The 25,098-nt window shown below is 40.8% G+C and overlaps 1 protein-coding gene across 50 annotated transcripts in view; it reads left to right on the top strand.

Moving 5' to 3' along the window:
• The window catches only part of DOCK10 (dedicator of cytokinesis 10), a 276,098-nt gene that overhangs the window by 115,351 nt on the left and 135,649 nt on the right, over positions 1-25,098 (top strand). For all 50 annotated transcript variants that reach the window (XR_014830527.1, XR_014830528.1, XR_014830525.1 and 47 more), the window contains exons 2-3: positions 451-570; positions 13,998-14,087. Coding sequence is in view for 38 of the 50 variants with exons in the window: in XM_085001312.1 (XP_084857438.1) it covers positions 451-570; positions 13,998-14,087 (210 nt within the window). In the remaining 12 variants the exon portion in view is untranslated. The remainder of the gene's footprint in view (positions 1-450; positions 571-13,997; positions 14,088-25,098) is intronic.

The raw sequence follows: 25,098 nt of genomic DNA, 5'->3' as shown, positions 1-25,098 counted from the left end.
GTGATACTTTGATGCCTAGTGGGGAGCCAAAGTTTTGAAATAGACCCAAGCAGACCTCACAGGGATGTATCTAGTTCATCAGAAATGATGACCAGCATCAGAATACTCTAGCAAGTAAGCAGAAGGCTTGTATTGGCACTGCCAAAGATCAAGTTGACATCACCATCTACTCTGCAGATGTGACAGGGCTGAACAGCATGTGTACTGGGGGCTCGGGGCCAACAGCTTGAGTTACCTAGAAGACATCAGGTATTTCAAGATCTTCACCTATAATTTCAGATCTGGAATTAATCGTTATGTGGCTTTGCCCCAAAGGCCTGGAATTTCCATGACTCCCTTGAAAGGACTGCACAATGTCAAAGCTTTGGTGATTCTAAGAAATGAAATCCAACCAGATGTCGAGAAGACTCTTTGTGTTGGTGGTTAATATGATCTTTTCTTTGTCGACAGCAAGAAAAGCCCAGGCTTCTCGAGCCTTTGGATTATGAAACTGTCGTTGAAGAACTTGAAAAGACCTATCAGAATGATCCCCTTCGAGATCTCCTGTTCTTCCCCAGAGACGACTTTTCAGTAAGTATTGTTTTCTTGTTTGTTTGTTGATTTTGTTTTTGTTTTTCCTTTTTACATCCGTGGCATATGGAGGTTTCCAGGCTAGGGGTGGAATCGGAGCTGCAGCTACAGGCCTATACCACAGCCAGGGCAACACTGGATCCAAGCCACATCTACAGCAATGCTGAATCCTTAACCCACTGAGTGAGGCCAGGGATCGAACCTGCATCCTCATGGAGACAACATCAGGCCCTTAACCCACTGAGCCACAATGAGAACTCCAAGTATTGTCTTTTCTGAGCCATCTAAGTTCAGGGTGATAGAAGATCCTCCCAAATTGGGGTGCTGTCTTCTCATAGATTTGGGGAACTCAGCTCTCTTCCCATGGACACCCTCCATCACAGTGGTTATGGTGTAAATTCATGTCCAGCAATAGAAAGTGCCCAAGGGCCCTCTAAAATTGGAAGATTGGAGACAAAATGATAGAGTGGCCACTTGGGATGGGAGGGACATGAGGCACTGCTTGGCCCCAGGTGGTACTTGCAACCCTGCCGATATCTGGGCTTTTAACCACTTACCTGGCCTCACAGAGCATTTCATCACTTTGGGCCCTTGTAACTGAAAGCTTCCTAGCAACTGAAACCAACCCATGGTGGAGGCAAGAATCTTTTGCCACAAAAGAGGCAGTTCTTAAAAACCACCCATAATCTTGGTTGTCCTTAATACAGAAACATTGAGCCTGGGGCAAGGAAAGGTAGGCAGGTGCATCCTCATGGAAAGTTGTCATCTGAGATCTGTCCCCTTTTGGACGAAGATCCCTGGCACACAGAACACTCAGAGGTAGTGGAGGGAATGAATAAAAAGAGAGTTGGTTTTGGAGACAAGCACAATGAAGTTATGCGTGATGGGCCCCTGCGTGTCCCAGCCTTCCATGTGTGGTCATCTGAAACTTGTTTAAATCATTAGTGAATATCTACGTGAACAGAGAGTCTCAATGGGCAAATGGGAACTTTTCCTGTTTTTTTTCCCCAAGAGAAAGGTAGTCTCAGATGTCACAAACATGACTATTCTTGAAGCAGATGAAAGGCAGCGCCAAGGTAACCTTGTGAGATAGCCATTGTCTTTGGAAATCTCTGTCTAGTGGCCAGGACCCAAGGGCTTACACTTCCTAAAACAACCTCAGACTTCCATTTCTCGTCTTATCTTTGGGGAAGATCTGGCTTCTGGCTTCTAGAGCCTCAAATTTTTTTTTTTTTTTTTGCCATTCTTCGTGGGTTAATAAAAAAGAAGTATATGGAAGTCAACAATTTTCTGTTCTAAGTTCAGAGAATGCTGGAGAAAGGGGATAAATTTGTAGGTAAGAAAAAAGAAAACTCTTCCAGATTTCTTAGCACCTTAAGTAGCTCTCACTTTAGCGTTTGACACACTTAAAGAGAGGTTTATCTCAGGCAGAAATCTCATTTCTGTGGTCAGCCAAGGCATGGACCTGAGCTGCAGGCACAAAGTTGAACCACATTTTACTCTTTAATTCCACATCCTCATTTTCTTTCAGACCAAAGGTGAACCTTGACTAGTAGCCTCTCTCTGTCAAGCAGAACAAAAAAATCTTGACAGTTGAAGCATCTTTACCTCTAGCTGTTATTCAGACTTATGTCAAAAAAGACTCCAAATTCCCCCAGTTCAAGAAGAAAGTGGGAGTTCCCTGGTGGCTCATGTCACTACTGTGGCATGGGTTTGATTCCTGACCTGGGAACTTCTGCATGCCAGGGGCATGGCCCAAAAAACCCCCCAAAATCCAAAAGCTTACAGCTAATATGGAATATGAATAAAATATGGTTTTTGTTTTTATTTTTTTTTAAAAAAAGAGAAGCATTCCCAACATAGCTCAGTGGTTAACGAACCAGACTAGGATCCATGATGATGCGGGCTCGATCCCTGGCCTTGCTCAGTGGGTCAAGGATCCAGCATTGCTGTGAGCTGTGGTGTAGGTCACACACGAGACTCAGATCTGGCGTTGCTATGGCTGTGGTGTAGGCCGGCAGCTGTAGCTCCAATTTGACCTCTAGCCTAGGAACTTCCAAATGCCATGGGTGCGGCCCTAAAATGAAAAAAAAAAAAAAAAAAGAAGAAGAAGAAGAGAGGCTTGTAGATGGGATGTAATGTTTGCAGTGAATTTGAATTCACTTTTTGGCATCTTTCCACACTCATTTAAGTTAAGGCTGGTCTGATTACTCTATGTCCTTTGCCGTCCTTAATGGTATAGACAAAGCGTATAATCATAACTTTCTTATTTCCCCCAATGAATCCTTTTATCTTGCTCGCCTAAAAACCCTTCTGTGGCCATGCCCACTGCCTTCAAAACGAAGGACAAACAGTGTAACATTTCCCAAGGGCTTCTCCAAGATCTGGTTCTTGCCCATTTCTCAAGGCCATAGTCTTCTTCTTCCATCCAACCCCGCTGCACCCTCTCCTACACAGTCACCCTCATTTCCAGCTGGAGTAAAAGAAGTCTGGGGATCCCTGCTGTACAGTACAAACACCTTCATTTGGGTTGGGGTGGGATTCTTCTTCTTCCGTGTGGAATAAAGCCCATCCTTAAATGCCCTCTTGCCATTATCTGCTCCATCCACAGCCTGCATTGCTTTCAGGGATCTTGCCCACCCACAATAAATCTTCTCTTCATCTGGCCAGGGTATCATTTCCCAGGTTCATCCTGGGTGAGGATTCTCTGGGATGTGTGTGCACTGTCCCCACTCACCCAATGGGAAGTAGTGATGGAATGCCCACTTCAATCCCAAAGCATCTCAGGATCGAAGGAGGGGGTGCAGCCCTATCCTCCCTCCAAATACCCTTAGTCCTGTTGTGCCCTACCGCTTGAAGAATCCAGCTTACTTCTGTGTTTCCACGTTACCAAGCACCCACACTTGCAGCAGACATGATTCATTACTAGGTTTGTTTAATCAATATTTATTCAGCACCCACGAAGGGCTGAATATAGAACAGCATTTCCTAGACAAGTGAGATTGACAAGAGAAGCAAAAACCCTGTGTTTAAGGAGTATATGCCCTAATATGGATGAAAACTAGAGTTGATTAAGGATGCTTATGGTTAAGAAATAATCAAAAACAGAGACTTCTTCTGGTCCTGAATATCCCTTGAAGGAGATTATCTTTTACCAAGGCAGTGTTCCATTCACTGTGCTGGCCCAAGCCATCATCATATTTGTTGCCTGGATCCCCAGGAGTGGCCTTTGCCTGGTCTTCCTTCCTCCTTCTTTGCTTTGCTTTGATTTATTCAAAGGAAGCTTTGGGGGAGTTCCCATTGTTGCTCAATGGGTTAAGAACCCAACATAGTCTCTGGGAGGATGCAGGTTCTATCCTTGGCCTCAATCACTGGGTTAAGGATCTGGCATTGCCACAAGCTGCCTTTATGTTGCAGATGTGTCTCTGGTCCATTGTTGATGTGGCTGTGGTGTAGGTTGGCAGCTATAGCTCCTATTCAGACCCTAACATGGGAACTTCCATATGCTGCAGGTGCAGCCATAAAAAGAAAAGAAAAGAAACTTTTGGGAACACAAAGTGGATAGTGCCATGCCTCTGGCTAAATTTTTCCAGTCGTTTCCCATTGCCTTATGGTCAAATACAGCTCCTCACCTGGCTCCTGATCATCTCCAAGCCCTCATCTCCTAGCCCTGTTTCCCTTGGTCACCATACGGATCCCTAGCATTCTTTGAGTTCCTTGAGCTTGCCAAACCCACCCATTCGGTCGGCTTTCCACCCCCTGCACAGCTGGTTCCTGTCTTTCATTCATGCTTCAGTTCAAGTGCTTCCTCTTCAAAGAACCATCCCTGATTTCCAGCCCACATTTTCCCACCCCTGTTACTCTATCACATCCCCCTGTGTTCCCCTCTTTGTAACACTAATCACTACCTAGAAGGATCTTGGGTTGCTTTTTCAGTGCCGCCAACGTGTCTCTCGCCATCGGAGAATAGTCTCAAGCAGAACGGGGCGTATCTCTGTCTTGATCTTAGCCAGGACCACCCCTACCCTCTCTCCCCACCCCAACAACTAAAGCAGCACTTGGCAGCAGGCAGATGGAAAATCAATATTTATTTCGTGATTCTTCTTTCAGACATGTGTAGGTTATTATTTTGGAGTAAGACTTTGAGTGCCTTTAGAAACCCAAAAGGCCATTCTGAAATGAAATTGGAGAATAAAGAGAATGAAGTCAGTGGCTTTGCTTGATGAGGAGGGAAGCAATCATGAATATGATTGCTTTCCTCTTTGATTCAACTTAACACCTTAAAAAAAACCAGTTCGTGATCCTCTTCCCCAGGGGCACATTCCGTGTGGTACAGAGTGCCTGGCTCAGAGCTGCTCGTAACATCATGTACTCACTACTTGCTTTCTGTTACTAGGCAAGGGAGAAATCAGTTCATCTCTGTATTTTAAGTACCCAGCCCAACATCTGTCTCAAGGGCATTCAATAAAGACTGTTGAACTTTGAATGAAAACCATCTTCTTCCAGGTTAAGGAATGGAAGTAGAAGCTTTTTGCTCTATCTTGGCAACTCCAGGTTGGAACTCTTCCTCTGATGTATGGGTTCTGGGAGCAGAGAGTGTCATCTTCTGTACTCCTTACATCATAATGATTCACTGAAAAATAAGCCACCTAGATGCATTTATTAGCTCATTCATTTCAAAAACATCTACACCTTCAAGAATTGAATTTGCTACTTTTGTTTTTCTCATCTTTCTTTTTGGAGCTGGTAGTAATAGAAACTGAAGACCAAAAAATAAAGAACTTAGTCACCAAATTGTGGCTTTGCAAAATAGGCAAGGAGAGTGAGGCAGGAAAAACCAGAGCTAAAGAACAGTTTCAGGAAAACACTGAATCATATCATCGAGTGATTCAGTTGAAGGAGAGACTGATACAAAACAGCAGAACAAAAAAGTGAGAAAGCCAGAAATGAGTTTCTTGCTAATTGAAAAAGACAGAAAGCCTGAAGTCGCTTCATTTCTGGGAGATGTAAAACCTTAAAGAAGAAAGTTCGGAGGTCTGAAAGCAAAACTGATGTCTTGGGAAGGCCCCCCGCTCCCTTGTATTTCCATGCTGTCCACACCAGTCAAACTGCTCTATTTCTGCTTGGTTTTCTGGCCCACCTTCTGTGAGCTACACTGTATACAGAGGGACACGACCATGAGCGAGATTCAGTGCTTCTGCTTGAGAGAGTAGACTTTCAACGTCGGTCAGTGGCATTTTCAAAGTCAAAGATCTGTGTTGAACACGTGAAAGAGCCTGCGAGTTACATAATCTCAAATCCCTTCTTCATATCACTGGTTCTGAATTAGTCTCAGGGCTCTCCAGTGCATCAGGCAGTTTTCATGGCTTATTATCAAGACTTGGTGAATTGTGACTTCGTAACATTTTTCTTTCATAGAATGTTTTTAGTTATAAAAAGCAACTGGTATGTGGGGACTTCCAGCCTCAACCACGTGGGTCATTTTGTGAAAGGAAACAGAAAGACTTTAATATCCTTTAAATGGAAAAGCAGAAAGGCCATGAGTGTTTATTTCTTCTTCTTGTATCTCTTACTGAGATACAGCCTAACATTTTATAGGAATGTCAACCTCTTTTTTATCCTTGGCTTCTGAGCCTGAAAAGCAGACTTTAAATGGCTCATGGTGTTCATGAAGGAACACTGTGATTGCAATTTAAAAGCTAAGTAACAGTCTTTGTCAAAGCACGTTATTCTAAGTTGTAATATTCCTCTCATTTACAAGCTAATGATGCTGAACTTTGAAAAGGCTCTTGTTTAAGAATATAGAGTAACTGGAGATCCCGTCGTGGCGCAGCAGAAACGAATCTGACTGGGAACCGTGAGGTTGTGGGTTCCATCCCTGGCCTTACTCAGCGGCTTAGGGATCTTGCATTGCCATGATCTGTGGGGTAGGTCACAGACTCGGCTCGGATCTGGCATTGCTGTGGCTGTGGTGTAGGCCGGCAGCTACAGCTCTGATTAGGCCCCTAGCCTGGAAACTGGAAACCTCCGTATGCTATGGGTGTGGCCCTCATAAAGACAAAAAAGGACAAAAAAAAAAAAGAATATAGAGTAAGTGTACTAACAGAAATCAAACATAAGCAACTTGACTTTTGCTATTACAGTTTCTGTTTAAATAGTATGTGCTGGACCAGCTGCTTCTTAGAAAAATAAGATGCACAACTTGGGGTAAATATTAACTCCCTAAATCAGGTGCCATTGTATTATTGTAGAGGAGGGATTCTTGAGAGAATATTTCAATTCAGTAAGGATATGTGGAGGCTGCTCTGGACTTGATTGTCCTACTTACATATGTCCACGTAAAGATTTCTACATGAATATTCATAGCAGCATTATTCATAATCCAAAGTGGAAACAACCCAAATAGTCATCAACTGAAGGGTGGATAAACAAAGTGTGGTATATCTATACACTGGAATATTATTCAGCCATAAAAAGGAGTGAAGTACTGATACATGTTACAACATGGATGAACCTTGAAAACATTATGCTAAGTGAAAGAAGCCAGTCCAAAAAAAGTACCCATGAGGGAATTCCCGACATGGCTCAGCAGTAAGAAACCCTACGAGTATCCGTGAGGACGTAGGCTCCATCCCTGGCCTAGCTCAGTGGGTTAAGGGTTTTGGCATTGCCGTGAGTTGTGGTGGCTCAGATCCTGAGTTGCTATGGCTGTGGCATAGGACAGCAGCAATAGCTCCAATTCAACCCCTAGCCTTGGAACCTCCATATTCTGTGGGTGCGGCTCTAAAAAAAATAGTTTCCATGATATGAGTCCATCTACATGAAATGTTCACAATAGGCAAATCTATAGAGACAGAAAGCTGGTTAGAGTTGCCTAAGGGCTGGGGAGAATGGAGAAAGGGAAGTAACTGCTACTGGATGTGGGGTGTCTTTGGGGGTAATGAAAATGTTCTAAAAGTAAATAGTGAAGTAATCCTATGCATAAACTTAAAACCACTGAATTTATACTTTAAAAGTGTGAATGTGATAGCATGTCAGTTGTATCTTAATAATAGTGCTGGGTTTTTTGTTTTTGTTTGTTTTTAAGGATTGCTCTAGGCATTAAGATGGGGTGATGTAGGTGGTCAGAGATGGGATACAAAAAAAATCATAAAAAAGCAGGTCTGCATTCAAGTCCTTCATTCTTTAAAAGGAATAACAAAATATACCAAAGAAGCAATAAAGAACATGGCAAAACATTTCATTTACTGTTCTATTTTATTCCCAAGCCAGATTTAATGTGCCTTGCTTACATGCAAAACACACATATAAAATGACTAGCTGAATTAATCATTTGCAGAGCTTTGGAGTCTAGAGTCTTCTATAGTTAAGACTTCATGGGTGATTCAGGCAGTAAATGATATAATTCAGAGACAAGAAGAAGGAGGCTGGATGAATTAGAGAGAATTTTCAAAAGGAGCTGACACCACTGCCAAATCTGAGATTAGGAGAGAGCAAGGAAAGAAAGGGATTTTCTGAGAGGCGGAGGAGACTGGGTAACCAAGGCATGTTCAGGAAGGAGCCTAGCACAGAAGAAGGAATGTGAGCAGACATATGGAAAGATGCCGTGGCGGCTTGGCTGCGGTGGGTTGGCTTATTTCTTAGGCCTGTTGCTCCTCAAGGGGGCCGTGTCTGCAGGCCTCACACGGAGCAGGCTTCTTCCCTGTGCCTCCTTGGAAAGAAAACTCAGACCACAGCCTCTGAGTCCTTGCCAAAGGGAGGCCCTGGTGTAATAAGTATCTTTATATTGTTGGAGCCCTGGAAAATGAAGCACAGGAAAAAAAGTGAAGTGACTTGCTCAGTGTTTTGCTGTCCAAGCATAAACACCTTTGAACTAAGTCCCCAAAGTCCCCTGATTATATACGTAAATACTACAAAGCATGGGTCGCCATGCTTGACTTGGCCAGAAGATGACAGCAGTCCGATTATGGGCAACAGCTCAGTATTTGTGCATTTCCCATACTGTTTAACTTCAGCAAAACAAGGACAACCTTTAGGTATGTGCTTTTCCATATGTAAAGCACAAGGAAAGGTATTAATGAGAAATTCTCACATATTTTTAAAAAATGAAATCATAGTATTCTTCTGAAAGGGGTAAAAAATGTAGTATAAGTGTCTGCTCTACGAGGAGAAAAGGCAGCATCAGTGTCTTAATTTGAGAACTTTAGGTGAAGATCCCTTTCAAACCCAGGCTTACATTGGAATTGACTGTGAAGTGTTGGTTAATTGTCCCTATTGTGTGACTTGTTGGCTTCTCCAGCTCAGACTGATGGGTTCCTCTGAACACCATCATTTCAGTCTGCTTTTCTGAGCAGCTGGGTTCTACAATACTGTCACAGGGAGCTTAGCTCAGCTCCAAGATAGGAAAAGCAGCTTCTTTCTTAGACTTTGACAGTGGCCTTTGGCCAATTGAGAAATGGCCCCTGTGTGCTTAGAATGAAATCTCCTGTAGTCATTTTAACCAGCAGAATGGTGGCTATAAAAAGCCACAAAGACTCTCCACGGCAGAGTGGAAGGAACCAGAAAGTGGCAGGGCTGTAGTGCAAGGTATCTGTATATCACGGACCTGAAACTATAAACAGAGGCCTGCATGCCTCATTTCATAAAAAAAAAAAAAGGATAGTTCTTATTTCCAAATTCCTAACCTCTGGACAATAGGCCCCTTATAAGTCTCTATTATCAAAAGAGGAGCTCGGCTGAGTTCCAGTGCAGTCTCGGATCCGTTTCATGCTATTGAGCTACACTAAGTGTCGACCAGAGGGTGTATAAAGGAGAACAGGAAGTCTATGTGGCCAAGGCAATTTGTAGTGGTCTGAAAGTACCTAGTTCTCAGAAAAGCAATTCTTGGTAACCATATTAATACTCTTAACCAATATGACTTGATGTATTTTTCTTCTTCTTTGACCAATTTATTTTTGCTTCAACAGAAATCAAAAATGAGAAGGAGGGGTATGGGATTGAGAAGCAGAGACTATTATGTATGAGATACATGAGCTGCAAGGACAGAGAGTACAACACAGCCAGGATGTGGTAGTCACTCTTTTAAACATTGTGACTCTCTCTATGTTGTATACCTGTCACTTAGGTAAATTGTACATCAGCTATAGGTCAGTTAAACCTGGGGAGAAAGGGTATCAAAAATGAGTAGAAGCCCTACAAGTCTCCAAGTGGAAATTTTATGGAGGCCCTCTGCTTTTTCAGGCACATTCTCCAGGACTACAACAAGCTATAACTGAGGTCCATAGCATGTTATAGGTGTCCATTATACAGGCATTCCTTTTCTTGTACTTATGTGCTCTGCGTAAGGTATTAGATAGGCAGTGACCCCATGCATGTGGTAGAATACTGCTTGAGATTTATCACGTGGTTATAGGAGGGTGACTCAGCCTCAGCTGCCTTGTTTAGTAAAGAATCACCATCATTTCCTAATTAGAAGGCATCAGTAATCACACATGCATTGTCCATATGATTGTCCCCATGATGCATTTTTATTACCCCAGTGTGAATGGATGTGGAATGTCATACATGGAATATGAGTATTAGTCTATGTATTTGGGGCCCTAATCTTTATGCTATGACATCATAAATCCACGTAGCCATGTGATTATTATTACTGGAAACCTGAGCCCTCCTTCCAGAAACTTAGCATTAAGATTAAAAAAAAAAAAAAAAAAAAAAAAACTTAAACCAGTTCCGCATTCATTCTATTGCATTATACCACAGAGCACTGATCTTAGTGGGACAGTAGATTTATGGTCTCATTAAACAGGAAACTAAAATTTGGGCCACTTTACTCTCCATCAGACTTTGAGTATTTTAGGGCACCTATTACTTTTTCAAGGCAAGAAATCACTAAGAAACTAGCAGATAATGAAAAAAAAGAGAATCATTTGCCTTTTATATAAAATTACTATGAAATAATGACTGAACTGTAGACAATCTTTTGAATTACAGGGGAAAATTCTTAATCTTGACAGTCAAATACATTATGTAATACTCCCTGGAAATCAGTGAAGTTACACTGTGTATCTGCAAATTATGTGTCCAACCAGGAAATCAGTTATTCGTAGATCGCTGAAATACAGCAGTAGGAGTTCCTGTCACGGCTCAGCAGAAATGAATCTGACTAGCATCCATGAGGATGTGGGATTGATCCCGGGCCTCATTCAGTGGGTTAAGGATCTGGTGTTGCCACGAGCTGTGGTGTAGGTTGCAGACGTGGCTTGAATCTGGAGTGGCTGTGGCTGTGGCTTAGGCCGGCAGCTATAGCTCTGATTCTACCCCTGGCCTGGGAACCTCCATATATCACATGTTGGCCCTAAAAGGACAGAAAAAATTTTTAAAAATGAAATACAGCAGTAATCCTTAAAGCTCCATTTAGGCATGATTTTAATCTTCTACTCCAAACTTTCAATAGAGTTTATTTGCTGTTTATCTTCTAACAGAAAGAATAACATAAAAGGAGCAACTTGAAAGAGAAAATTCAAAAGGAATCCAACACATAAAATCTAAGTACTGATAAACCCTAAATTGGCCCCCTCATAACTTCACATGGAAGGCCATGGCTCCCTGTGTGAGTATCTATACTTGGCTTGAATCCAAAGCCACAGTCTCTAGCACTTCCAAATTCTGTTTACACAACTACAGTCAAATCCTGGGGCAAATGCACTAACCAAGAGCCTCCATGTCTGTGGTTCAAGATAAGCATTTATCTTTGCCATATGATGTATCTTTAATATAGTTTTCTAATTATTTTTTATTCTCTGATCGTATTATATTTACATGACATTCTTCCTCTTTCATGGTATCCAAGCCCCATCTCCCCTATATGCACATACATTCATGCACACCCACACACACAGACACACACCAAACCACTCACACATGCTCACACCACACACACACACACACACAAATACAGCATACCTTTTTGCCTAATCACACACTCACACACCAAACCACTCACACATGCTCACACCACACACACACAATCAAATACAGCATCCCTTTATGCTTAATCACACACTCACACACCAGGCACATACTCACCCTCTATGCACATTCACACAGACACATTCATACACTACACACAATCACAAATATTTACACAGGCACATAGAACACACACCACATGCATACTCGAACACACTTAGGCAGAACGAAAGTATGCACACACACACACACTCACTCAACACATTCAAGAAGAAAGTATTTGAGCACCCAACCAGACACTGAAGTCATAGCAGAAAACAAAACAGACCAATTTCTTTCCCATGAGGAACTTATATCAAGAGGAATTATCATACTAAGTGAAGTTAGACAGTGGAAGACAAACATCGTATGATATCACTTAATATATGTAATCTTCAAAAAGGAAACAAATGAACTTACTTGCAGAACAGAAACAGACTCACAGACTTTGAAAAACTTATGGTTACCAAAAGGGACAGGTGTGGGGAAGGAGGGTCTGGGGGTTTAGGATTGGCACATGCACACTGAGGTATATGGAATGATTGGCTGATGGAGACCTGCTGTATAGCACAGGGAATTCTACCCAATATTCTTTGATAATCTCTATGGGAATAGAATCTAAAAGGGCATGGATATGTTTACATGTATAACTGATCCACTTTGTTGTACAGCAGCAATTATCGCAACATTATAAAGCAACTATACTTCAATGAAACTTTTAAAAAATGAAAAAAAAAAGTGAAGAAAAAAAGGGAGTTAAAGAAACTGGGAGTCCAGGATTGGCTAGAAGACTAAATTCTCTGGACACCTCTCCTTCCCATCTTCTCCAGAAGTAAAGATGGGTTTTGAGATCCTCATTTGTTTTAATAATTAGTCTAGAAAAATTTCCCTTCATCTAGAAAAGTTCAAATGAAACTTACTTTGTTCTTTAGAAATGCTTACACATCATTCGTGGGTTTAGGGATGTATAAAATAAAAGATCCCAACTATTATACCGTGTATGTTAACAGTGTTATCATCTCAGCATCCTTGTAATCACCATGAGAACAGACTAAAGGAAGCTGGTGGCTGGGTGATGGAAAGTTACTGTTACGGCATCCTGTAAGATATCTACAGAGGAAACAATCTAAGATTCTGTTTTAAATGTTTTATTTTAAGAGATTCTTTATGCTTTTTAGTTAATGTATATTCGTGTCATAAAAAGTTGTTTATCGAGCACTGAACTTGAAAATCTTTCATTTATTTCAATGAAAATAAAGACACTGAAAACATGACTTATTTTCCTCAAGGTCCAGATTTTCCAAACTACCCTCTCTTCTCTCCCACCCTAATTGTGGCTACATACACACACACACACACACACACACACACACACACACGCACACAGCTTCTAAAAGGCGCTAAATTTATTCCGTGTATATTCAAGAGATTATTTACAGTAAAATTAAAATAATGCTGTTTTTATGTTTTCTTTTTCATTTCAAATGTATTTTAGCATCAACAGCAAAAAAGATACCAATATAAATAAACTAGTTAAAATATATAGATGCCCCAAGTTTTGCTTTCTGCAGGGAAGGAAACAGTTTAAAATTATGAGCTCCAAAGATAAAACAATAATTGTAATATTGTAATCCTGTCATACACTGGGGATATATTCCGCCACTGGCAGTGGGTGCCTGAAACTGCAGATAATACCAAACTCTATACATACCATGCTTTTTCCTGTACACATTTATGTATGATAAAGTTTGTAAATGAGGCACAGTAAAAGATGAACAATAATAACTAATAATAAAATAGAGCAAGCATAATGAGACACTGTGATGGAAGTTATGTGAACACGGTCTCTTTCTCAAAATACCTTATTATACTGTGCTTACCCTTCTTCCTGTGATGATGTGAGATGTTAAAATGCCTACGTGATGAGATGAAGTGAGGTGATTGACATAGTGACATAGCCTTGACCTTCTGACCGCACGTCAGAATGAAGGTCATCTGCTTCGGATGATTCTGGGTCACTGAGCCCTGAGTCTGTGGATGAGAGTGGATGGTGGGGGCGACTGGAGTGGAATGGCTCGAGATTGCATCACACTCCCTGCAGCAGCACACAAGTTCAAACTTATGAATTATTTATTTCTGGAAGTAAGTTTCCATTTCCTACTTGCAGACCCTGGTTAACCATGGATCACTGAAACTGCAGATAAAAGGGGACTGGCTGTAATGCTAGTGGTGGTCATCAAAGGAGGTTCGAATCTTCCCTCCTAGAGATTAAATTTGTAAGAACGATGGAACTTTCTCTGTCTTCTCTTATCCTTAAATGCTGAGATCTAATAAACTTGCGTATTGTGCCTTTGGTATAGGGTCTGCTCAGAGCTTTTAAGCTGTAAGGCTTAACTTCTTTTCCTTGTTCCTCCCAGACCACCACAGTCCCTTGGGACATCCGAACATTGTACTCAACAGTACCTGAAGATGCAGAGCACAAAGCAGAAAACTTACTGGTGAAAGAGGTAAATGAGATGCTTCCAATCCTTTATGAAGCTTTGCCCTCTGCCATGTACCATTAGTGTAAGCTGTCCTTTTCAGTAGAGAACGCCAGATCCTGTGGTTAGTTAATATTTTCCAAACTTTATCACCTGTTATGTCCTGTGAATTGTGTTTCCTTAACTGGTGACCATTTTGGAATTTTTTTAAAAAAATTGTTTTTTCATAAGTTAGAATCCCCACACTGAGAAATAGGTGAGTGTTCGTAACAAAAAGATTTGATTTGATTTTAATTGTTTGGAGTGAATTGTAGAAAAGGCCATACTACGTGAGAAGTTTGGATAACAGAGTTTCTATTTTAAGACAAAGAGTTCTTTCAGGTCTTAACTATGGATATAGTTAATGGTAAGACCATGTGGACTGCTTAAAGGGCCTGATAAAAGTCTGTTGGTGTTGCAGCTACTTATATTCACTTGGTGTAGGAGTGGCCTATAAAACTGATGCTTCTTCTTCTAACCTGATGACGGGCTGCTTTGGAGTAGGGATGGGACCAGCACTTAATAGATACTTATTTAGCCGATGTTTATTAAATGAGCAAATGGAAAAACAATGGAAAAAAATGTTTTTCCTTAGCATAAAATGCAGTGATACCATTTAGCCCAGCACAGGTCAAATTAAAAGTAGCGGAGTCCGGAGTTCCCATCGTGGCGCAGTGGTTAACGAATCCGACTAGGAACCATGAGGTTGCGGGTTCTGTCCCTGCCCTTGCTCAGTGGGTTAACGATCCGGCGTTGCCGTGAGCTGTGGTGTAGGTTGCAGACGCGGCTCGGATCCCACGTTGCTGCGGCTCTGGTGTAGGCCGGCAGCTACAGCTCCGATTGGACCCCTAGCCTGGGAACCTCCATATGCCGCAGGAGCGGCCAAAGAAACAGCAAAAAGACAAAAAAAAAAAAAAAAAAAAAAAAAAGTAGCGGAGTCCAAATCCTGAGAAAGTATCCCAATGAGAACTTAATTACAGCTACATATAGTAGCAGAATCCTTTGTCAACTCAAAATCATGTTTGTATGAATATGAAATAGCCTTAGGAGTGTACATTTTAATCCTCATCTGATTAATCGTACATATTTTATGTTGGACCATTCAATCCAGATCTTCTTGGCCATCAATATGCCTTTTTTCCCCCAATTCCATCATTTCATCTTTATTTCCCAAAGTTCATGTTGATTTACAACACCTCCTAAAAAGATTGAAAAAAAAGGGGAGTTCCCATTGTGGCTCCATGGTAACGAACCCAACTAGGATCCATGAGGACTCGGGTTCAATCCCTGGCCTTGCTCAGTGGGTTAAGGATCTGGTATTGCCGTGAGATGTGGTATAGGTCACAGATGCAGCTTGGATCTTATGTGGCTGTGGCTGTGGTATAGGCTGGAAGCTACAGCTTCAATTAAACCCCTGGCCTGGGAACTCCCATATGCCAAGGGTGTGGCCCTAAAATGCAAAAAAAAAAAAAAAAAAAAAAGCAAAAATTGCAAATTCAGATAACATCAGGATGTATGAGTATACTGTTTTCACATTTACTGTCAAATATGATGTCAGTACCATAATATTTGTTTACAGTCACCTTAGAGGAAGTTTTAGTATCTAGTAAGCCATCAGTGTTTAAAAAAAAAAAAGAGTTGGCAAATCATTTTCTACACAAGTAAATCAGAATCACTGAGATTAGATCTACAAAAGTCCTGCAGTAAATATGTGGAAACTTAGATAGGATTTGAAATGTTTATGATATTGAATTCCAAACAGGAAATTACCTCTTTTTATGAGTTCTTTACTAAAATATGGCTCTTTCTTTGTAAAAACCTTTAACTTTGTTGTTAAATTTGTTTCCATGTAATTTTATAATGTTTTTGCAAATGCAAGTGGACTTTATAAAACCCATTTCATTTTCTTACTGTTCATTGCTGAGACTTTTAAGAAGTTATTTATTTTGGGGAGTTTGTTGTGGCTGAGTAGTAATGAACCCAAATAGTATCCACAGATGCAGGTTTGATCCTTGGCCTCGTTCAGTGGGTTAAGCATCTGGCGTTGCCGTGAGCGCTGGTGCAGGTTGCAGACGCAGCTTGCATTCTTCATTGGTATGGCTGTGGCGCAGGCCGGCATCTGCAGCTCAGATTCAACACCTAGCCTTGAACTTCCGTATGCCACACATGCAGCCCTAAAAAAGCTTACTAAACTTTCTGATCCTAATGGTTGTTTAAAAATTCTTAGTTGTGCAGTCACATCAACTGCAAACAATTAAAATTTTTTCTAATAAATATATTGTTTTTTTGACTTTTGTCTTATTATCTAATATCTATAAAACAATATTGAATAATAATGCTACTGTCCGTCATCCTATCTTATTTTTGATTTGGTGTTTTATGACAGTCTCAGGTAAAAAGGAAGTGTCTTAGAAGGGTCCGTCTTGGTCTTTATCATCTCTAAGAAGGGTCTTTCTTGGTCTCCAAGGTGCTTATAAAGACTGGCTACCCTATGTTATGAAAGCATATTCAGCCTATTGACATAGTAGCTTTTCTGCTTGAATTTAGCACTATAATAGAATTAATAGTTGTTGTCCTGTGGATACATTCTTATGTTCCCAGTATAAACTTTTTTTTCAAGTTGTAATATTACCTTAGTCCTTTACTACATTAGAATTGCTTTCTTTTTAATGTTTCATATTTATATTCATGAATGAAATTTGGCTCTAGTTTTCTTTCTTTTTTTTCCTTTGGTATTAGAGAAATGTAAGCTTTAAAAAATAGAGACATTCTCCATCTTTTCCTGTCTTCTGAAATTAAAAAAAAGTAAGCCAGGAAAATGAAACAGAGTATCTAGAAACAGATCCAAGTGCACATGGTTACTTAATAAATGGTAAATATGGCATTTCTCAGGGAAGGGTAGGACAGTTCAACAAATACCACTTGGCTATCCATTTTGGACAAAAATAAGTTTAAGGCTCTATCTCATATTACATATAAAAATTAATTCCAGATGAATTTTAAGCATCTTAATTTTAAAAACAGAAGTTATAAAAACATAGGAAACCATTTTTAAGTGGAAAGTTATGGAAAATGGACTCAACAAATAAAAGTGTTAAATTCGTTCCAATGAATGGTACCATAAATAAAGCCAAAAGAAAATAAGTGAACTTATTTGCAGCTCTTATCTTTTGCTTCATACCCCCTGCCAACACAAACATTCCTAATACTCAAAATTTTACAAAAATAATATGAAAAAGCTAAATAACCCAAGAAAATAGGAGGAAAAGGGAGGAGCAGACAGTTCCAAAGGGGGAAATAACAGCTGACCAAAGAGGCATATAAAATTGCCAAGCCGTATTTGTAATCATAGAAACGCAAATTAAAACAAAAACGATGATGGAGTTCCCTGGTGGCTCAGCAGGTTAAGGATCTGGTGCTGTCACTGCTGTGGCTCAGGTTGCTGTTGCAGCATGGGTTGGATCCCAGGCCACAGAACTTCCACATGGTGTGGGTGCAGTCAAATAAATAAATAAAACAAAAATGATATATAATAACTGAATGAAGAAAAATTTTAAGTTGAGTATCTTTTAGTGATATTAAGAATATAGGGAAATAAACACTATCACACAGTGTTTATTTTTTGCTTTTGCTTTTTAGGGCCATACCCAGGGCATATGGAACTTTCTAGGCTAGGACTTGAATTGGAGCTGCAGCTGCCAGCCTATGCCACAGCCACAGCAGTGCAGGATCAGAGCCGTGTCTGTGACTTACACCACAGATCACCACAATGCCAGATCCCTGACCCACTCGCTGAGTGAGCCCAGGGATCAAATCCACATCCTCAAGGATACTAGTGGATTAGTTTCTGCTGCCCCACAACAGGAACTCCCTCACCCAGTGTTTTGTAATTCTCACATGTCTATAACCTTTTGAGCTATCCAAATGCATCTGTTAAGCTATGCATATAAATAGGCAACGTACCACTAGAAAAACAAACACTAGAGCCTAAAATTATAATTACAAGCATGAGTATTGCAGCAGCAATTTGTCGTATAAGTTGATAAGGTGGGGTTGGATATATGTCAGCACATCTATAGTTCATAATAATAAATAGCTGATAAAAATTACACATATTTGTATAACTTGAATGCCCATGATATGCTGTGAAGAGGACAAAGTTGCAGAACACACAGTATATCATTGGAGATAATAATAAAAAAAAATTTGAATGTGTAAATATGCTATATAAGCCTAGAAAAAGTATTTTAAAATGTACATCAAACTCATAACATTGGTTACCTCACAAGCTTGGGATTATAGGGAAGAGAGAGAGAGACTGATTTTCAATTTATATTTTCTGTATTGTTGTGGTATTACAAATGAATTTTTTTAATTAAAGATATTTAAAAAAAATTACTTAGAATAAATCTTAAAATGCTGCCAGAATTGGAAACAACTCGTTTATTTTCTAAAATTGTCTCCAAAAGTTAAAATACAACTTTATTCTTAAGTCATTAGGTAGTCACCTTAGCAATGTCATCAGATTCTTTATTATTATTATTATTATTATTATTTGATAGTGAAAATATCATATGGAGAAATCAAAATCCCACATGTGTTTTGCTTTATGGTTCTATCTGCTGGACTTGCCTGTCCATCATAGAAACCAATTAAGTTCATCAGTCCTTTCTTAATCATTTGCAATATAACGTAACTTGTAATATAATATAGTGTTATTTGAATAGATTTATAAACTCTTCCATGATTTAGAGACTTTCCTTTCTTGGTCCTCGCCCCTCTTTCTGGGTGTGTAGGGTATTTGTGTATTCCAGATTCTGCAGTCTCTTTTAGAATGTGGAAAATTGCTGTCACATAAATCAGGGGTTCTTAATGCTTCCCTGCGGGTCTTTTGAACCTGAGGCTTTCAAGACCTTGAACTTGGTTGCCAGCCTGCTTCAGCTTTTGCTTCTTAACACCTGCTCATTTTATTGCCTGCTGTGCCTTTGGGCTAGGGCCACCCAGCTCAAAGACCAAATTCTAGGACCCAATCAGAAACCACACCCCCAACCTCTGGGGGTGGATCCAACCGAGATGTCAAGTTTAGCTGCCTTCCCAGGGAAAGGGTGGTCTGAAACGTAGGTCAGTGCAATACTGGAGACTTCTGTGTGTATTTCCGAGTTCTCAGAGATCTTTAGTTTTGTTTGTACTTTCATGAGCTGCTGCACCACAACTTCAACGGGCCAGATTGGTCCCTTTATTTCTATAGTTCTCTGAGAATGTTCAGCCGAGAACTAGTTGGCCACAAAGTATGACTTTGTCTTGCTATTTCATCCTGGGAAAAAAACCTTACCTTTACCTCAGTTCCTCTATTAATTTCCTTTCAACAACTGGCTGCTAGGATTATTCCTCCATGTCTCACATCCACCCTCTGCTTCTCATTTCTCCTAAGAACTGTTCCAAGGAGAAGTCAAGTATAATGCTGTCTGTCCACCATAGTTGCCAGGTATCTGTGAAACTTTGAAGTTGTTAAGTCTCAGGATAGAACATCCATCTTGGCAATGAGAATGGATCTTCTTAGCATGTTTTTCCCACTGGTGTGGATCTAAAGTAGGGAAGGAAGGGAGGAAGGAAGGAAGGAAGGAAGGAAGGAAAAGAAAGAAAGAGAAAAGAAAGAGAAAATGAAGGAGAAAGATGAGGAAAAGAAGGGAAGAAACTATTTTATCCCCTTCTAATTTTTCTGTCTCACTAGACATGAAAACCCTGTGGAAATTCCTATGGTTGTACTTGGCTTTAAGGACGGAGATAAAGAGAAGTGTGTGCCTTAGGATAGAAAGAAAAGAAACCCAATTACAAATATCGCATGAGGATAATGGAACATAAATAGTCGAGCCTGGAAGATAGTAGGTAAAAAGGGGTCACCAGAGAGCTGGGTTAAGACTGAGAAATGACCCCAGAGAATTATGCTGGCAAAAAGTCTCGACCTCAATAGCTAATAGCAGCTTATCTTTATTGACTACTCGCTCTGTGCCAGATACGCTTCTTGCCCTTTACTTACATTAATGATAAACGTGCATTTCATTGTTATCTCCATCATCACCTTTTATTTTTATGTTTTGCCTTTTTTTTAGGGCCACACCTGTGGGATATGGAAGTTCCCAGGATAAGGGTCAAATCAGAGCTGTAACCACCAGCCTGTGCCGCAGCCATAGAAATGCCAGATTCTTTAACCCACCGAGGGAGGCCAGGGATTGAACCCGAGTCCTCTTGGATACTAGTCGGGTTTGTCACCACTGAGCCACAATGGGAACTCCCACCATTATCACCTTTAATGAGGAGGAAAACTTGCGGCAAAAAATTAAGGCACATGTCCAGCATCACATAACTGGGAGTAGACAGGTCCAGCATCCCAACCCAGGCCAATTAGTCTCTGCCCTCTGAACCATGATGCCTGTCTGTGCTTTGCTACAGCTGCTCTGTGGAAGGAACACTTCTCTCAGTCTTTGCCCGAACCACCCCCACTGTAGCTTGGTAACCCTGATGCCTGTAGTTAGTGACCACATGTTAAGGAACATGGGCTGAATTTTTTTTTTTTAATAGCTTCACACATTTTTTATTTATTTATTTATTTTTTGCTTTTTGTCTTTTTAGGGCCACACCCGTGGCACATGGGAGTTCCCAGGCTAGGGGTCCAATCGGAGCTGTAGCCGCCAGTCTACACCACAGCCACAGCAATGCAGGATGGGACCACGTCTGCGACCTACACCACAGCTCATGGCAACACCAGATCCTTAGCCCACTGAGATCAAACCTGCAACCTCATGGTTCCTAGTCGGATTTGTTTCCACTGCACCATGACGGGAACTCCATTGGCTGAATTTTTGAAACCAGAGTAAGTCAGCACTGAAATGAATTCATTTAATTTGTTGGGTTTAGTAGAAACAAGCGTTTGCCTTCCAGCAGCTTCTGCGCTGCACTAAGCAACCTTTTTGGTGCACCCTGGGCTAAATTGCCCTGTGTTTCCCCAGGGTGGCAAGGACAAACACCCTGGTTGCTAGGCAACAAACTGGCATGAATGTCATTTAAACACATCCAGTTCAATACTGATTTTGAATTCTCCCTCTTAGCTCTACTTTGACAACTCTGAGCCTGTTAGGAAAGGCACTGGGCATTCTTTTCTTTTTTAAAATTCTTGAATGACTTGGTGTTTTTAATGGAAACTTAAAGGAACAGTCTCTCCCTTTCCTGTTTTATCTGTTATTAATTCTCTTCCGAGTCTATTAAACGGAAGGTTAAATATTCCTCACACAAGACAGGGGTATTTCACATCCACTAAAGCACCTCACAGTTATGTTAAATTAACACAGGTCAGAGTTCAGCAATGAGCTACATGTATATACAGAGAAAGCATTCTGTGTTATAAGCGTTACTATCTCATGTTACAGCCTACAAAGAAGGTTCTGAATGATTAAATAACTTGCTCAAATTCACCCAGAGCCAGAGTTAGGGCCCTGATCTCTCTAACCCCATGCTCTTTCCCTTTGAAAGGTCCTTCAAACCATGCACTTAATAGCCTGACCTAATGGAGACATTTCCACTGTTCACAAGGAACTATGTCCTTCATTTCGACAAACATGTAACCTTTCTGCCTCAGTTTCTCCATCTTTAATGGGGATATTAATAATCCCAATGCTGTGTTTCTAGAAATAAATAGGCCAGTGGTATGAAAACACTCGGAAAATAACAACTGGGAAGCAGTGTTTTATCTGATCCTCACAAATGGCTTAAAAATCAACATCTATAACCATTTAAAAAAAAAAATCAAACACGTCCGTGATGAAACAAGCACCACTTCCTCCTACTGAGGGGTCCGGGGAGCAATTAAAGGGATCTATAAATAGGATGCAGACTTCTTAAGCAAAACTTCTATAGAGACGTTTTCATTTTAATATATGCAAAACTCTAATTAAAACTAAGCCCTTGGTTTGGTCTCTCTTAACAAAGAAGATGAGAGAGCAGAGAGTTGAAAATAATGCAGTGTCCCAACAGGGAGCAAGGGTCTAGGGACCACTTCAGATGAATGGCTGAGAGAAATACTAAGTACTGAAGTAGCAAGTCACTCTGCCAACAAAGCCCTCTGCAATGTCTAGAAACCAGCCTGCAGCAGGAGTAGAATAATGATGAAGTGAGGATTAAGTCATGAATTCAAAAATCAAAATCTCACTTTGGTCAAGACATAAATCACAAGAGAACTTAAAAGTTGTGGAAACATTAAAAGAATGGAAGCAGAGTTCCCATCATGGCTCAGCAGAAATGAACTTGACTAGTAACCATGAGGACACAGGTTCGATCCCTGGCCCTGCTCTTCGGGTGTTGCTGTGAACTGTGGTGTAGGTTGCAGACGCGGCTTGGGTCTGGTGTTGCTGTGGCTGTGGTATAGGCTGGCAGCTGCAGCTCTGATTCAACCCCTAGCGTGGGAGCCTCCATATGTGCATGTGGGGCCCTAAAAAGACCAAAAAAAAAAAAAAGAATGGAAGCAAAGTATCTAAACCTCTAGCTATCCATGTGTGCGCGCACACACGCATATGGTTATGTACCATCCTCACTGAGAAAGTACTGGGTTACTGAAGCAAGAAAAAGTTCATATTTTAAGCAGGGTTTCCAGACCAGAAATAGTTGCATTCTCAAGCAAAGAAAAAATAATCAAAAGTGGGGCCCAAGACTGAATGGGGGAAATCAAATCAAATTCAAATAAGAAAGAATAAAAGTTGTTGATATCTTTAGGCTTCCATAGAAAATTCACACTAAAAACCAGGAGAAAAAAAAATGGTTGAGATCACAGCAGACCCCAATTTCATACAGGCACAGAGTGTTCTGCAGAAAGCCAGAGCTGTAGGATTTTCATAGGTCAAACACACACACACACACACACACACACACACACACAGTCTTTAACTAGCTAATATCCATTGAGACTGCCTTAGAAGGTATGTCGTGAAATATTTCCCAAACACATTTGACCGTGGAGAAATTCTGTTTACCCCCAAGTATCTTAAGCAACATCTTTGATAAATGCTGATGTAAACCTGACAGAAGGAAATCCTCAGGAAGCAGGGGCACAATTCAGCTCAAGTAAAACAGAATCACCTGTTAGGTGAACCCTGACATGCATTTCATTATAGCAGATGGTAATGAGGAGAAAGGGAGCATTTAAGCTTCCAAAAGATCAAATAAGTTGTTTCTTTTTATGGCCACATCCCTTCTTAATTCTTATCATTAGGGTCAAAAGTGTTTATCTTTGTCCAGATACAATACTAAGACAAATCCCAGATAGCACACAGTGATGGTAGTTCTATATGAACGTATCCTCATCCAGCAAATTAGAAATAGAAACAAGGTTAATTTCATAGTTGGAAGTAAATAATAATGATCATAAAAATCATCATTATCATAATGATCTGAACTTTTTCATCCCTTTAGATTTCTCCTCTCAACGCCCTACGTAATTACCAGATTATTTTTTCTCATGTCCTAGAGATAAATGCAAGTTCAGTGACTTAAATAAGCTGCTCCTTTAAATATACACAGAAACTATGATTCCCAGTCCAGCTGTGTGGAGTTAATTTCTCTGTCTTTACAAAGGGTTAATTCTTTACCAGTAAAGTTCCTCTCTTACTGATTTGTATTGTTACTATGGCTCACATACAAAGCATATGCAATAAAAGGGCTTGTCCACTGCATGAAAGATCGGACTTGGGTTTATTATTCACCAACATTTTTCATTTACTAAGCTACTGATACCCATTGGATGTAACACAGTCAAAGAGCTCACCACCAGGCAGGAAAACGCAGACCTGTGATCAGATTTTTGCAATGCAATTAACAAGAACCCCTGGAGTATTATTGTAACAAGAGAAACAAGGTCAGGTTCACATGTTAGAAAAAAGCAACTACAGGCAGACCAGAGAATGGATTGGTGGGCCTGGAAGGATAAGTAAGACTAAAGAGGAGATGGACAGATAGGAAACTACTTATTTTTAGAGCCCAGCTGGGTTAAAGACCTGTACTAACATATGGCAGGGTGATTATGGTGACACTAAAAAGCTATTAAAGAGATAGAATTGACAGACGTTGGTGACCGAAAAGAAAGCAAAGGAGAGGAGGAATGCATTGGCAATGACTCCCACCTTTCTGGCTTGAACTATTGGCTAGAGAGTTGTGCCAGTAATTTAAATAAGGTGCCCAGAAGAAAGTGTGGATGGCTCAAGCTGAGAGGGATGAAGGAAATAAAATAATTTCACAGGGTGACATGCAGAGACGAGGTCCAAAGAGTGTACTTACATAGGTCTCAGCACAGGAGGAAGAGGGGGCGCTGGCTTAGGATGTGAAAGGATGTGAGCCTGGAAGAGTTCGCCCAAGAGTGCCACAAGGCAGGTGCTTGAGTGACGCTTCCACCTAAGGGGCTGGCCAAGAGGGCCCCACATAGGAAATGGAGATGGAGTGACAGAAAGGTAGGAAGAAAATAAGGAGAAAGAGATTTCACAGAATCAAAGAACTGTCAATATCAAGAGTGAGCTATTGTGGGTTCCCATTGTAGCTCAGCAGGTTAAGAACCCAACATAGTGTCCGTGGGGATGTGGGTTCGATCCCTGACCTCGCTCAGTGGGTTAAGGATCCAGCATTACCACACGCTGCAACACAGGTTGCGGATGTGGCTCAGATCCTGCATTGCTGCAGCTGTTGTATAGGCCAGCAGCTGCAGCTCCAGTTCGACCGCAGCCCTGGAGCTTCCATATGCCAAAGGTGCAGCCATAAAAAAGAAAAAGAAAGAAAGAAAAAAGAGTGAACCAGTGACAAAAAATGCCAAAGACATGTCAAGATTGGGCAACTCACTGGACTGGGTAATTCGGGGTCACCGGTCATTCTTTAACAGGACTGCTTCAGAAGCTGTGACACCGTCTGATGATGGTACATTGTTGCCCCTTTACCTAGAAAGTGCTCTGAAGGTAAACCCAGTGAA

The sequence above is a fragment of the Sus scrofa genome, chromosome 15, assembly GCF_054392235.1.
Source record: "Sus scrofa isolate SSC_HxYL_T2T_F1_AM1 chromosome 15, Sscrofa_HxYL_maternal_Yorkshire_Landrace_v2.0, whole genome shotgun sequence".
Classification (NCBI taxonomy): Eukaryota; Metazoa; Chordata; class Mammalia; order Artiodactyla; family Suidae; genus Sus; species Sus scrofa.
The sequence above is the reverse complement of the archived record's forward strand: the minus strand, read 5'-3'. Positions and strand labels throughout refer to the sequence as shown.